This window comes from Oncorhynchus mykiss, chromosome 13 (genome assembly GCF_013265735.2).
Source record: "Oncorhynchus mykiss isolate Arlee chromosome 13, USDA_OmykA_1.1, whole genome shotgun sequence".
NCBI classification, from domain to species: domain Eukaryota; kingdom Metazoa; phylum Chordata; class Actinopteri; order Salmoniformes; family Salmonidae; genus Oncorhynchus; species Oncorhynchus mykiss.
In genome coordinates, this window is record NC_048577.1 from 62,355,978 (window position 1) to 62,371,246 (window position 15,269).

Consider the following 15,269-nt stretch of genomic DNA (forward strand, 5'->3'; position numbering starts at 1 on the left):
GTATTTGCCTGGCTATTAAGAGAGCATGCAACTGGCATGCTGACTGCAGAAATGTCCAACAGAGCGGTTGCCAGATAATTTAATGTTAATTTCTCTACCATAAGCCACCTCCAACATTGTTTTAGAGAATTTGTCAGTAGGTCCAACCGGCCTCAACCACAGATCACATGTAACCACAAAAGCCCAGGACCTCCACATCCGGCTTCTTTTTTTTTAAGGTATAGGTGACCAACAAATCTGTAACTAACAAAAAAATGTGTTTGATACCATTCCACTTATTCCGCTCCGCCAATACCACAAGCCCGTCCTTCCCAATTAAGGTGCCACAAACCTACCGTGGTTCCCAGTCATGAAATCCATAGATTAGGGCCGAATTAAATGCATTTCAATTGACTGATTTCTTTATATGAACTGTTACTCAGTGAAATCTTTGAAATTGCTGCATGTTGATTTATATTTTTGTTCAGTATAACATTTTCTAACCAAACCTTGATATCTTTAGCTTCTACCAGCGGAGTCATTCTTGTTGGTACAGCCCATCTCAGCAGAGCACACAAAACAGACACCGACTCCCAGCGGAGGGACAGAATGTTCACTCTGTTCAAAGGTTGATCTAAAAGATCTAAAACTGTCTGGTTTCAAATGCCATACACATTGTCCTGTGTCTGTAGTGAGGGTGGTAGAAGGCCCCTCAAAGCTGGTGAAAGACTATTGCCTTCAGGGGTGGATGGTGAAGTGGGTTTGGGGATTCACCTTCCTCACAGACATCCTCAGAGTCTGCCTCGATCCCATAGCCACGGATACTAGGTCTGGAGGAGAGGGAAACGTCTTGGGTCTGGCGGTGGTACCTGCGCAGCTGAGTAGAACGGATGTTGCACTGGGAGATGATTTCAAGACGACTCTGCTGCCCTGAGTGAGGAGAGACCATTTCCTGAGGTTTAAAAGGAGGAAGATTATATTTACTACCTGGGTGTATTCACTAGGAACCAAACGGAAACAAATGGCCGAAACATTTGTCTAACCTGAACTTGTCCAATAAGTATTCTGTTGCACAGCATACATGGTTCGCTACGGTGTGCACTAATGAATACACCCCAGCAGTTTATTCAAACGTCAACCACTTGTGAGGTCAGTGGCTTTTGAGTAGGCCATATTCTCCTCCAGTAATTTTCTGAAACTTCTGACACAGTAAGACAAGAGACAGGAAACTCATCTAATGACTTATTCAGGTTCTTAGACCCCACATTTTGACCATCCACATAGGTGTAGATTTCCGAACCATTGTACATATTTAAAATGTGTGTGGTGCGTTTACACTTATCCAGAGCGACTTACAGTAGTGAGTGAATACGTTTTCATACTGATTCCCGGTAGGAATCGAACACACAACCCTGTGTGCTATGCTCTACCAACTGAGCCACATGGGTAACAGGGCAGAGACAAGAGGAACTGCAACATTTTTGTATGCTCTCAAAATATCACCCATAGTCTCTTTATGAGTCACACAAAAGCCTTTGGCCTGGGTCTTGTTCATTAGAGCACAACGTGGCAAAACCGTTTGCAACGTCAAACGAAAACAAGCATTTATTTGGACAAATTCAGGAAGTACCTCACGGTTTCAAGCCGTTTTCTTCCCTTCTGTGTCTATTAAACACAACCTTGAGGTTTCCCCTTAACAAATCGGCTTGTGACTGAAAGGATGGTCTCACCGATGCTGCGACTGGGCATGGAGGACAGGACCCTCAGGGTGGCGGTAGACCAGCTCTTCCGGGCCAGAAGGTTGGTCTGTATGGATTCCTCACTCCTCTCATCTGCCCGCTCTCTGACATCACTCATCTGGCTGGCCAGCCTATCTGTGGGGAACATATGATTGAATATGATTAATCAGATGATAAAATATATTCAGTAAGACACACTGTACTGGCCTTGGTCGTGTTCATTAGGACATGCAATGGAAAATTATTTTAAAAAATGTTTCAACTGCAAACATTTCTTATTGAACAAGTCCAAGTAGCCTCTCCTTGTTTCATTCAGTTTTGTTACATTTGGTGCCTAATGAACACGACCCTGGTGGTAGTCTGCTTGTGCTTTATCCAACTCCTCTGTGTATTATGTTCTTTGTCATACATGTAGGCATGGCAATGATAAAGACAAGTTGGCTACAGCACAGTATGGGACCAGGCTAACACTGTTATGGACGTAGTGGTTATCAGAGGGAGTTAGAAGATATCAGTCCTCACCTCAATGAACATATCAGTTCACTGGAAAACATTCACTAGTAACAAACTGGCTACGTCCTAAAAGGCAACCGATTGCCCACATAGTGCACTACTTTTGACCAGGGCCCATAGGGAATAGGGTGCCACTTGGGATACAACCACATATAGAAGTACCTCTGCCTTCCGTTGTAAGGACCTCCATTTCCAGGGTTTCAGGACTGCCACTCTCCAGACCTGCTCCCGTCATAGAGTCCTGGGCCGTATCATCACCCCTAAGACTCCTGGTGAACGTTGAGCAATGGAATAGAAGAGGTTTATTTATACCAGACAGAGGGCTATGGTACACGTGCATGCATCAACAGACGGCTGTACAGATTAATGGACAGATACTTGTAAATGCGTAAACAAATGCACACACACACAGCAGTGTTATTCTAGTGGTTAGAGCGTTGGGCCAGTAACCGGAAGGTTGCTGGATCGAATCCCCGAGCTGACAAGGTAAAAATCTGTCATTCTGCCCCTGAGCAAGACAGTTAACCCACTATTCCCCCGCACCTCTCTGATTCAGAGGGGTTGGGGTAAATGCGAAAGACACATTTAAGTTGGACAACTGACTAGGTATCCACCTTTCCCTTATTCTTGGTTTTATCTACATATAAAAACACATTCAATATGAATTATGCAACGATTGAGGAAAAAATAGCCAGTGCTTGTAGATGTTATGATTTCCTATTCTCAGGACAATGATTAATAGAACAAAAGGCTCCAATGTTGCCAAGGCAACTGGGGTCACTGGAACATATCCAAAAGAGAGAAACACACCAGAGGACAAATAACTGCTTCTAAATGCTAGTAAAACTAAGCACGTGCTCTTCAACCGATCGCTGCCCGAACCCGCCCGCCTGACTAGCATCACTACTCTGGACGGTTCTGACTTAGAATATGTGGACAACTACAAATACCTAGGAGTCTGGTTAGACTGTAAACTGTCCTTCCACTCACATTAAACATCTCCAATCCAAAATTAAATCTAGAATCTGCTTCCTATTTCGCAAACAAACGCCTCCTTCACTCATTCTGCCAAACATACCCTCGTAAAACTGACTATACTACAGATCCTTGACTTCGACGATGTCATTTACAAAATAGCACCCAACACTCTACTCAGTAAATTGGATGGAGCCTATCATAGTGCCAACCGTTTTGTCACCAAAGCCCCATATACTACCCACCACTGCGACCTGTACACTCTCGTTGGCTGGCCCTCACTACATATCCGCCGCCAAACCCACTGGCTCCAGGTCATCTACAAGGCTCTGCTAGGTAAAGCCCCGCCTTATCTCAGCTCACTGATCACCATAGCAACACCAAACTGTAGCACGCACTCCAGCAGGTATATCTCACTGGTCATCCCCAAAGTCAACACTTACTTTGGCCGCCTTTCCTTCCAGTTCTCTGCTACCAATGACTGGAACAAATTGCAAAAATCTCTGAAACTGGAGTCTTATATCTCCCTCTCGAACTTTAAGAATCAGCTGTCAGAGCAGCTTACCGATCACTGTACCTGTACACAGCCAATCTGTCAATAGCACACACAACTACCTCATCCCCATATTATTACTTACCCCCTTTTGCACTTACCCTCTTGCACCCCAGCATCTCTACTTGCACATCATCATCTTTACATCTATCACTCCAGTATTAATGCTAAATTGTGATTATTTTGCCTCTATGGCCTATTTATTGCCTACCTCCCTTCTACATTTGCACGCACTGCACATAGATTCTTCTATTATTCTTTTCTATTGTGTTATTGACTGTACGATTGTTTATGTGTAAGTCTGTGTTGTTTTTGTCGCACTGCTTTGCTTTATCTTGGCCAGGTCGCAGTTGTAAAAGATAACTTGTTTTCAACTGGCCTACCTGGGTTAAATAAAAGGTGAAATAAAAATAAAATAAATAAATCGAAAATCATTTCTGTAAAAAAAAATTCTGTGTACACTTGAACTACTAAAACCACGTATAACGTATGTAGAACAGATAATGGAGCTATATATTTTAAATAAGATTGTCTTTGAGAACTAACATTCACTAAACAAACACTAGACAGTCTGGGAGAAACTAAAATTCCTAAATGTCACTGCAATAAAGAAGCACTTTTTTATCAACTTCCACTGTACTCCAAAAGCTCTTTGCTTCAGTTTGCTCCTCAAATCAACCTTGGTTAGAGAGCGGCAGTGTTCCCTTCCCTTACAACCATACAGTAGTTGGACAGCGTTAAAGGAACTTTTGAATGGGATGTTTAGACCTTGACTAATCTCACGTGAACAGACTGCATAAACAGAAATGGTACCATCATCCAGTATCTGACCAAATTACGCAATAATGTTGTTCCGGGTTAACTGAGATTAAACCTTGACCTATTCCAAACTAATGATGTCCTATGCACCAACTATGTACAACCAGACAGAGAGAGTGTTTGTGAAACTAGAACTAACAACGAGGAACAACAATGCACACACAATAATGCAGTATCTCCTGCAGAATATGCAACTGTGGACAGACATGGGCTACAAAACACAGCTCTACTTAAACATCCTGCCATTAACAGAGAGATGAGAGTAAAGAGCAACTTACTCCAATTCAAGCTCCATTATAGGTCTCAGATTGAAGTCCACACTGTATGCCATCCTCCTGGTCTTCACTCTGCGTGGCCACACCTGTCTGTCTGTATCATGGACTTACCCTTTTCCAATCAGACAGAACCATAGGGGAGCACACCAAGAAGAAAGGATTGGTGGAACAGAGGTACTGTTGCATTATATACTGTAGTTAGTGCATCGTCCCAGTCTTGTCTTCCAGTTGCCAGGAGAGGGAACTATTAGGAGCTCTTAGTGGGTGGGTTTAGGAGTTAGGACTTTGTCTGACCAACTTACACTCTCAACTCATTATCTACCAAACCCAAAATATGAAGAAAAAAAAAAGACTGACGGAAGGGTTGTTTCACAATCAAAAGAAGACTATAGAGGAAGTGGTCCCTCCCACAGACCACTAGTGTACTCCTTCCTCCATCCTCCATCCTCCCAAAGAGCCTTATCACAGGCAATGTGCCATGTTCACATGTTATCAGGAACTTCTTCAACAGGAATTGAGAGGAACTTGTGGAGGTTAAAGAAAATAAAAACAATCAAGGACTAACCATCCATTATATCAACATTATTGTTGTAAGAATACATTGTTTACATTTAATTCATTTACAAACAGAGTAAAACAAGCTTTCGGGTTCTGACGGGGTAGTACAGTGGAGCTCAGCCCATGAGGCATTTAAGTTCTATTCTGCAAAAATGTATGTAGAAATTGCTTACTGCCCCTTTAAGCTCCCTCTTGGATCTAGTTGAGTTCATTTTACTAAAGAAAAACAACAACACAGTATGTATATTTCTAATAACTAGTTTCTGGAATGCCTTTGGATTTTATATAAAGCTATCCAACAAAATGTATTAAATAAATTCATCCAGAGTTTCTAAGTGATTGACAGCAGTGGAGGCTGGTAGGAGGAGCTATAAGATGACAGCTCATTGTAATGGCTGGAATGGAATCATTGAAACAGTATGAAACATATGGAAACCTCATGTTTGAGTCCGTTCCAATAACTCCATTCCAGCCATTACACAGAGCCCGTCCTCCTATAACTGTTCCCAACAGCCTCCACTAATTAACAGCTGTGAATTGATTCAATGTGTTAGTTCCATATCCACAGGTTTCCAGATGGAAACACAATAGAAACAACACCAGTCAATACACTAAACTTCTGAATCATTATTCATAGGCAGTAGCCTATGACTTAGCAAAACTACATATGTATTGTAACTGCAAAAAGTAACTTCAAATTGAATAGGTTGATGCATAAGACTTGCATTATCAATGTATGTTCTACCCCTCACCATTTCTGAAGACATTTTTTCAAGACTGCCATGCACAGACCCAAATCACCAATCAACTTTCAGTTCGAGCGGCTTTCTCTGGCGCAGACTCAACCAATGAAATACATTCTCCTCATTAGAGGTGTGTTCATTATGCGAAAAGTTTCGAAAACGTCAATAAAATATTTCCAAATGAATGTCAAGTTTATTCTAGATAGTTTGAATACATTTTGTAAGTCAATGTAACATTCTAATTGCAATCCTGCATTACAGTGGTGCACAACTAAAATGCATTGGCACATCACTAAAGAATGAAATGAAGTGAATATATAATTCAGAATAAACTGTCTGTCTCTCACAGCAGGAATCCCTTGTGTGTGCTTCTGCTGTCCTCTAGTGGTAAACCTACATTATGAATGGAGTTTAGTGGGATATGATAGCAGTTGTTTGAGACGATATTAGTTAGAGAATCTAAAATATTGAAGTGAATAACAGTGATATGCAGACCTCACAACAACACCAATACATGTTTTCTATTTGGTGGTCAATGTGCAATGTTTTCATGTCCAAAGCACATTACACAGCCTGTGTCCCAATCAAAAGGCAGCATCCTTGCTGATTGGGAGGCCAGTCGAGGCTGCTGGGGGAAGAACGGACCATGATAATGGCTGGAACGGAGCAAATGGAATGGCATCAAACACATGGAAACCATGGAAACCATGTGTTGGATGTATTTGATACCGTTCCACCAATTCTGCTCCAGCCATTACCATGAGCCTGTCCTCCACAATTAAGGTGCCACCAACCGCCTGTGGATGCCACCATCATAGCCTATGGAAGGTGGTTGTTCCTAGGGATATCATTGCAAATACTGCCTTGATGATGAGCTATAGCCTTGACAATAACGATGAATTATATATTATACACTATAGCCAGAATTATATTTTATCTTGCTCTCTTCCACACCATAATGTCAGCCACTAGGCTACATAAGCCTATCTATTATTCTCAAAGCTTGTGAAAATGAAGTTGATAACAAGTTAATAAAGATACAAGCCATTGTGTACACAATGGGGTGTGTGTAAGGGGACACAGACACATAGAGAGAGGATAGATGCTTATTTATTTTGTACAAACCCTTTGAAAATGTGTGATAATGTGACAATACTGAACACTATGGTCAAAAGGTCACTGTGAGAGTAGCAGTACCCCCATTTATTTGAAGCAATTATTAGTCCTATGAAGAAAAAAAATCATAGAGATGACGTGGTCATTGTCCGGGGCGGTTCTTTAACTTTTCAGGAAATGAGAGTGAAAACAAAACCACAGATCTGCAACTTCACAAATGAGACCTGCGCATAGTCATTTTCTAGCTGAAGTTAGGACATATTAATCGGCATAAAAATATATATATATAAAATGGAATCTGGTGCCTATGGGGCCTCGCTGGCCGGAGGTGACTTCGATTTTATGAGCTTTATTAAACAACCTCAAACCATAGTCCGCATCTTGAGCTGGGTGAGTGATTTACTCTAGGTTGACAGCCAGCTAAGCGTGTTATCTAAGGAAACTTTTGAAGTAGCTAACGTTAGCTAGCTAGCAACCATAGCGAGATGTCTGTTTAACTACAGTGCACATCACAGTTGTATTTTCTTTTTATGGAGAAGCTTTGCGCATCAAGGCAAGAAGACAACATGAAAGAGTTGTTGACCTGTTTTCTAGTTTGTGATGTGGAAAAGTTGCGAATGACACTTGGCTAATGCTAGCTAACAGGCTATCCAGCTGTGTTCTAGTAGGGAACTTTTACTCGTGACCAGTTTAGCTGTGTCAAACAAACTAAGCGTTTTGCCAACTGTTGATGATGATAGTTGTAAGCCTGCCAACTGCCAGCTTTTGAGCTACAGATGTTAGTAGCTTGCTGTTGTAACTTTAGCTCGCTGGCATGACGAGGAAGAGGTTTGTTTAGCTACTATCTGATCAACTGTCAGTCTGACAGATCCACCACACGGTCATCCCATCAATTTCCGTACCCCTGTAAAAGTTCTGCAAGGATAGCTATGATGACAATTTGTTTGCATGCAACTATCTATATTATTATAAGATGGACAATATGTTTCATTTAATGGGGAAAAACATGTTCATTGATGTTGCATTACACTTCAATGTCAAGAAGAGATCTTGGATGCACTGAGCTAGCTAACCAAAAGCCCCATTGGATACCAATCGGAAATCATCATGGGATACAGGTCATGGGGCCCCAGTTTGGTTGTTTTCACTTAAAAACCCCAATGGGGTGACCGAGGGGCAAGCTCAACGCAACTTGCAACTGCTCAGTTCACTTGCCCCAGGCAACCCAAAAAATTGACCCAGAAAAAATATACATTTATTTTTTGTGTCTCTGTTTCACAATTTTCCTTCAATTCGCAAGTGGCTGATGTGTCTCACCGGAGAAAGCATCCGATCGAGTGAAACAGGCTACACATACAGGAGACAGAGGAGCACTATCTATCTGATGCTGTCTGGTCAAAAGGAGCATGACATTGTTGCCGCCTGTAGCATTGAATGCAAGGGAAGCCAGCAAGCATTTGGCTTCCCTTGATACAAATAAAATAATAGCCAATCAGCGTTGCGCTAAACTGACTGAGCCCACACATTTCACCCACACACTGCTATAGCTGTCCAAAGGGTTTCAATGGGAATTCCAATAGAATGCACATTTTGTGGTTGATAGAGTAGCCGACTACAGGTCGGCTTCATAAGGCTGTCCACATCCACTACAGGTCGGCTTCATAAGGCTGTCCACATCCACTACAGGTCGGCTTCATAAGGCTGTCCACATCCACTACAGGTCGGCTTCATAAGGCTGTCCACATCCACTACAGGTCGGCTTCATAAGGCTGTCCACATCCACTACAGGTCGGCTTCATAAGGCTGTCCACATCCACTACAGGTCGGCTTCATAAGGCTGTCCACATCCACTACAGGTCGGCTTCATAAGGCTGTCCACATCCACTACAGGTCGGCTTCATAAGGCTGTCCACATCCACTACAGGTTGGCTTCATAAGCCTGTCCACATCCACTACAGGTCGGCTTCATAAGGCTGTCCACATCCACTACAGGTCGGCTTCATAAGCCTGTCCACATCCACTACAGGTGGGCTTCCTAAGCCTGTCCACATCCACTACAGGTGGGCTTCCTAAGGCTGTCCACATCCACTACGGGTCGGCTTCATAAGGCTGTCCACATCCACTACGGGTCGGCTTCATAAGGCTGTCCACATCCACTACGGCTCGGCTTCATAAGGCTGTCCACATCCACTACAGGTCGGCTTCATAAGGCTGTCCACATCCACTACAGGTCGGCTTCATAAGGCTGTCCACATCCACTACAGGTCGGCTTCATAAGGCTGTCCACATCCACTACAGGTCGGCTTCATAAGGCTGTCCACATCCACTACAGGTTGGCTTCATAAGCCTGTCCACATCCACTACAGGTCGGCTTCATAAGGCTGTCCACATCCACTACAGGTCGGCTTCATAAGCCTGTCCACATCCACTACAGGTGGGCTTCCTAAGCCTGTCCACATCCACTACAGGTGGGCTTCCTAAGGCTGTCCACATCCACTACGGGTCGGCTTCATAAGGCTGTCCACATCCACTACGGGTCGGCTTCATAAGGCTGTCCACATCCACTACGGCTCGGCTTCATAAGGCTGTCCACATCCACTACGGGTCGGCTTCATAAGGCTGCCCACATCCACTACGGGCCGGCTTCATAAGGCTGCCCACATCCACTACGGGCCGGCTTCATAAGGCTGCCCACATCCACTACGGGCCGGCTTCATAAGGCTGTCCACATCCACTACGGGTCGGCTTCATAAGGCTGTCCACATCCACTACAGGTCGGCTTCATAAGGCTGTCCACATCCACTACAGGTCGGCTTCATAAGGCTGTCCACATCCACTACAGGTCGGCTTCATAAGGCTGTCCACATCCACTACAGGTCGGCTTCATAAGGCTGTCCACATCCACTACAGGTCGGCTTCATAAGGCTGTCCACATCCACTACAGGTCGGCTTCATAAGCCTGTCCACATCCACTACAGGTCGGCTTCATAAGCCTGTCCACATCCACTACAGGTCGGCTTCATAAGGCTGTCCACATCCACTACAGGTCGGCTTCATAAGCCTGTCCACATCCACTACGGGTCGGCTTCATAAGGCTGCCCACATCCACTACGGGTCGGCTTCATAAGGCTGCCCACATCCACTACGGGTCGGCTTCATAAGGCTGTCCACATCCACTACGGGTCGGCTTCATAAGGCTGTCCACATCCACTACGGGTCGGCTTCATAAGGCTGTCCACATCCACTACGGGTCGGCTTCATAAGGCTGTCCACATCCACTACGGGTCGGCTTCATAAGGCTGTCCACATCCACTACGGGTCGGCTTCATAAGGCTGTCCACATCCACTACGGGTCGGCTTCATAAGGCTGCCCACATCCACTACAGGTCGGCTTCATAAGGCTACCCACATCCACTACAGGTCGGCTTCATAAGGCTGCCCACATCCACTACAGGCCGGCTTCATAAGGCTGTCCACATCCACTACGGGTCGGCTTCATAAGGCTGTCCACATCCACTACGGGTCAACCCCTGAAATCATACCAAACATACATGGCTTGAAAGTTAAGCATTTCACTGTACTTGTGCATGTGACAATAGAACTTGAACCCACTCCCCTTGAAGTTATCCTCTACCGTTACGCCTCCCTCCAGACATATTACCTTTCATGTTTTTTTTCCCAGGACGTACTGTATGTCCTCATGTGATTGGTTACAGGTTGTCTAACACTGTGCTACACCTGTCTTATATAATAACAGGCCTATGTGATAATATGATAACAGTCTTATATGATAACAGGCCTATGTGATATGATAACAGGCCTATGTGATAATATGATAACAGTCTTCTATGATAACAGGCCTATGTGATAATATGATAACAGGCCTATGTGATAATATGATAACAGGCCTATGTGATAATATGATAACAGGCCTATGTGATAATATGATAACAGGCCTATGTGACGGACCCCAAGGTGTTCTAACTGACATGTTGTTGTCTCTTCAGATCTTTTCCATAGTGGTGTTTGCCACCATCACTGGAGAAGGCTATGTCAACCCTTCACTCCTGCCTGACACCAAATGCATGTTCAACAGGAATGACAGCGCATGCGGCTTCGGAGTGGGTATCGGAATTTTGGCCTTTCTCGCCTGCGTCGTCTTCATCATACTGGACGCCTACTTTCCTCAGATCAGCAACGCCAAAGAGAGGAAGAACATTGTCACTGTTGACTTGGTCTTCTCTGGTTAGGGGAAAACATTTGTTTGTGATACTCCAATTCTAAATCTGTAAGGCTGTAGTTTGGCACCCAGAACTGACACTTATGGACAGATTTTTCAATGATAATCTTGGCAACACTTCATATGAATAGCTTCCTTACAATGCATTACAAGCAGGTTTATAATGCCTTATGCCATGCACAATTCACTATACTTAACAAGTTAGGTACTAAAGGTGCACTGCTTATAAACATCTATAACTACACTGATAGTGTAGTTGCTCATATGGCGTTATGAATGCACTTATAATGCATTAGGAAGAGGGAATTCGTAGGAAATGTTACCATAAACTATACTTTCCCTCCTCTGTCAGGAGTGTGGACGTTGTTCTGGTTCATCTGCTTCTGTGTCCTGGCCAATCAGTGGTCTCACACCACCGAAGTAGCAGGCATCCCTGTCGACGCCGCCCGAGCCGTAGTGGCCTTCTCCTTCTTCTCCATTGTCACTTGGGTGAGTCAGTCTCTCTCTCTCTCTCTCTCTCTCTCTCTCTCTCTCTCTCTCTGTCTCTCTGTCTCTCTCGTCTCTCTTGTCTCTCAAATGTCATGTTACTATTTGAAACTGCTAGCTGGTCTGAGCGGTCGACAGTGAATGCCCTAACCCGCTAGTAATTAATGCTGATTGTTAGCGTTCTGACTTGCTACAGGCTGTCAGGCAAGAACAAGGCAGATGTTTCCTTTTCCAGAGCATTTATATCTCTTGGTCACCACCACACACACACATAGAAGTCATCTTTGTGGTTCTATAAGGAAAGGAGAATACATGTACATATTAACAGTGATAATGCAGCTATATAATATGACATGTATATAGATTAAATAGTGTAGCATAGCATTTCAGACCCATATTCACATAACTACAGATGGGGAGAGGCTAATCACTGATGAGGCTGCCAGTCAGGATTCATGGCTCTGTCTCTTGTCAAGCTAGAGGTGCAAGCGCCAGCGCACCAGGCATTCTAGAATCTTCTACTTATCTTACACATAACACTCTCTGGCAGTAATTGTAACATGCACATAATGCTCTACATCTGCATTGCTTGCTGTTTTAGGCTGGGTTTCTGTATACGTGCCTGTGACACGTGTTATGGGATTTTTCAAAACGTATTTACCAATATTTCCTCTCACAGGCTCTATTGACTACATTTGCTTATACAAGATATCGCCGAGGAGTGAGTGACCTTGACCAGGGCTACACAGACCCAGCCAAAGACTACAGCACTCCTTACCCATCCACCTCCGCCTATCCCCCGTACCCCACCAGTGGGCCAGAGGGCTACCAGCAGTCCCCTTTCACCCCCCAAAACCAAGAGCATCCAGCACCATACCAGCCCCCGTCTTACTGAGGGACTGGCCCATTGACCAGATTTTTTTTTTTTTGGGGGGGGGGGGGGGGTTTAAGTTGCCATTGGTGCCTGTAGCCTGGTCCCAGATCTGTTTGTGCTGTCTTGCCAACTCCTACGGTCATGCCAAACACAAAAAGATCTGGGACCAGGCTATGTTGCCTCAGCTATGTGGACTGATCTCAGCACTCCACTGGTCCTCTCCTTTCACCTAACTGTTTAAGTCTTAGCTGGTGTTGCGCTTACATAATGAAGGGTGTGTTGACATGATTTCAGTTGGTATTCATATTGTAGTTTAGGTTGTGAATGGATATTTTACTGCATTTTTATACATACAACTAGAGTGCCTGAGCTGAGCTTCAGGTAGAATCTAAGGAAAACTGTTACTAGGGTAAAACCTAGAATGCCATGGAAAAATATGAGATTCAGAGTGCCATCACCACTTGAGGTAACTGCCATATGTTCTTTCTGTTGTTCTCTGCACTGTTTGTCTTGTAACATATGTAATGCAGTCATGTGGACACTGAAGTTCAGATCAAACCACTAAAACATATGTCGCTGTCGCTGGGAACATTGCTTTGTATTGCAATTAATGAGGCTATGCTATGCTATGCTATGCTATGCTATGCTATGCTATGCTATGCTATGCTATGCTATGCTATGGACACACTGTATTTTTCTATGCTGCCTAATCCAGTTATATGGTATAGTGCATATACAAATACCTTCTGATCATTTCAATGTATTTCAATGTTCTAGCCAGCCCAGGATATCAGAACTTATTGCCATATATCTAGAAATCAAATGTATTGCTAAATTATTGACAAACGTTTTTGTTTTTCTCTGCAAACCCATACTTTTATTTGTCCCAATAATGGGTGCACTGTCTGAAAAATGCTACCTTTAACGACTACTGTATATCAGTGCTTTTAAAAACCACCACTGAACTCACTCAGAGCCTATTTCCTGTACCCAGTTTAAACCTACTTCTGGACTGAAACTCACGCTGAATGGAAAAGCTCCATTGCAAGTAGATTTTCATCCAGGAATAGGTTTATTAATCTTGGTCTGGGAAACCAGACGTACATTTTTTGGGGGGTAAATTGGATAACGCGTTATCTTTCTGTCATGTGAATGTCATTTGTAGTACATGCTCCCAAGTCATGTTAACCCTTTCATTTGATCTTTATTGTAGTTTCAAACGAGTCTGTAATATATTTGGTAAACGAGAGTGTGTGTTTAGTATCAGGAACGCCCTCTCCTCAACTTGTTTGTCTCCTACCTTCATCTATTCCGAATGTGCCTGGGAACGGTTTTATTCAGTTCTGGTGTGTTCTTGTCCACGACACACACCTTTTCAGACAAACTCATATCAGAATTCTCATAGATGAGTTTAACAAAATACCATCTAGTAGGGAATATATACAGTATATTGAATTGTAATGGTATTGAAAGAAATTGAGTAGGCTGCCAGTACGTTGCAATAAACTCTAGTGAACTATTAACATAATATATTTATAAAATAATACTTATGGGAGCAGTCAGCATACTACATTAGGACACACAACTGCAATGTGTTTTGACTACTAGTCTTCCTCGGGCAGCATTGTGATATTAGATTGAAAATTGTTATGTAAATGACCTATGCCCTTTAATCCTCCTGGGCATGACAATGACTTCCATACAGTACCAGAGTAAGAACCTTCCATCAAAAACGACATATGGTCCTGCCTTTGTTCTTGGTATATCTATGGTACAAGCTCATTTATTTACATTCTCTCTGATGAAGTGATCTCACCAATTATTATGCCCTCTGTCTTGGGTTTCAAGATAGCACTGAGCTTTGCAGTCTGTTGCACAAAGTGCCTTATAAAAGCCTACTACACCACCAACCGAACCTTTGCCAAATAAAGGCTTTTCCTGTTTGGAGACTGGCCCATTTTTTATTTTTTTTAAAGAAGGGTGTATTCCAAAGGCAAATATTTGAGCAGCCGCTAAGGAGGGAGAGTAAAGGAGCCGGTGAAAAGTAGATAAGGTTTACAACTATAACTAGTAAGGCTATTTGTGCTCTCTCTGGGTGGGCCCTGTGTGTCACCTCTAGTTATGTTTCACATTGGACGCGGAGTTTACTGAAAACCGACATTGTGCAACATAAACATCCCATGACTCTTGTCAATTTTTCAATATATGCCAATGCCAGGAACCTTTCACTACTAGAATAGTGTGTGGTATTTGAAGTCTAGCACCGTCACTGCTATCACGGACATGAGCTTGTTCGACATTGCATGCGATTGAGTTACCGACTGACTACAAGAAATCTTGCATCTTGCATAAATAAATAACTACTGATCAGTCAGTCACACTTTACCCTGATACATTGC

General features: G+C 43.4%; 2 protein-coding genes across 4 annotated transcripts in view; one reads left to right on the forward strand and one right to left on the reverse strand.

The window, feature by feature from the left end:
- Positions 1–5,610, reverse strand: part of LOC110485307 (transmembrane channel-like protein 6) — a 31,355-nt gene extending 25,745 nt beyond the window's left edge. Inside the window, exons 1-5 of one of the 2 annotated variants that reach the window (XM_036941822.1) lie at positions 5,585–5,610; positions 4,857–4,965; positions 2,394–2,500; positions 1,710–1,853; positions 754–909 (exon numbers count right to left, since the gene is read on the reverse strand). In XM_036941822.1, the coding sequence (XP_036797717.1) occupies positions 754–909; positions 1,710–1,853; positions 2,394–2,500; positions 4,857–4,909 (460 nt within the window). In that variant the 5' untranslated portion in view covers positions 4,910–4,965; positions 5,585–5,610. Of the gene's footprint in view, positions 1–753; positions 932–1,709; positions 1,854–2,393; positions 2,501–4,856; positions 4,966–5,584 lie in introns of those variants that run through there. The other variant, XM_036941824.1, reaches the window with a different exon arrangement.
- Positions 5,611–7,358: 1,748 nt separating this feature from the next.
- Positions 7,359–15,255, forward strand: LOC118938343 (synaptogyrin-2-like). 2 transcript variants are annotated; one of them, XM_036941827.1, is made up of 5 exons: positions 7,359–7,660; positions 11,278–11,515; positions 11,863–11,999; positions 12,676–12,911; positions 13,041–15,255. In XM_036941827.1, exons 1-4 carry the CDS (start codon positions 7,562–7,564, stop codon positions 12,889–12,891), a joined length of 690 nt encoding a protein of 229 aa, XP_036797722.1. In that variant the 5' UTR covers positions 7,359–7,561; the 3' UTR covers positions 12,892–12,911; positions 13,041–15,255. The 2 variants fall into 2 exon arrangements, with proteins under 2 accessions (XP_036797722.1, XP_036797723.1); XM_036941828.1 differs by having other exon boundaries at positions 13,055–15,255.
- The last annotated feature ends 14 nt before the right edge of the window (positions 15,256–15,269 follow it).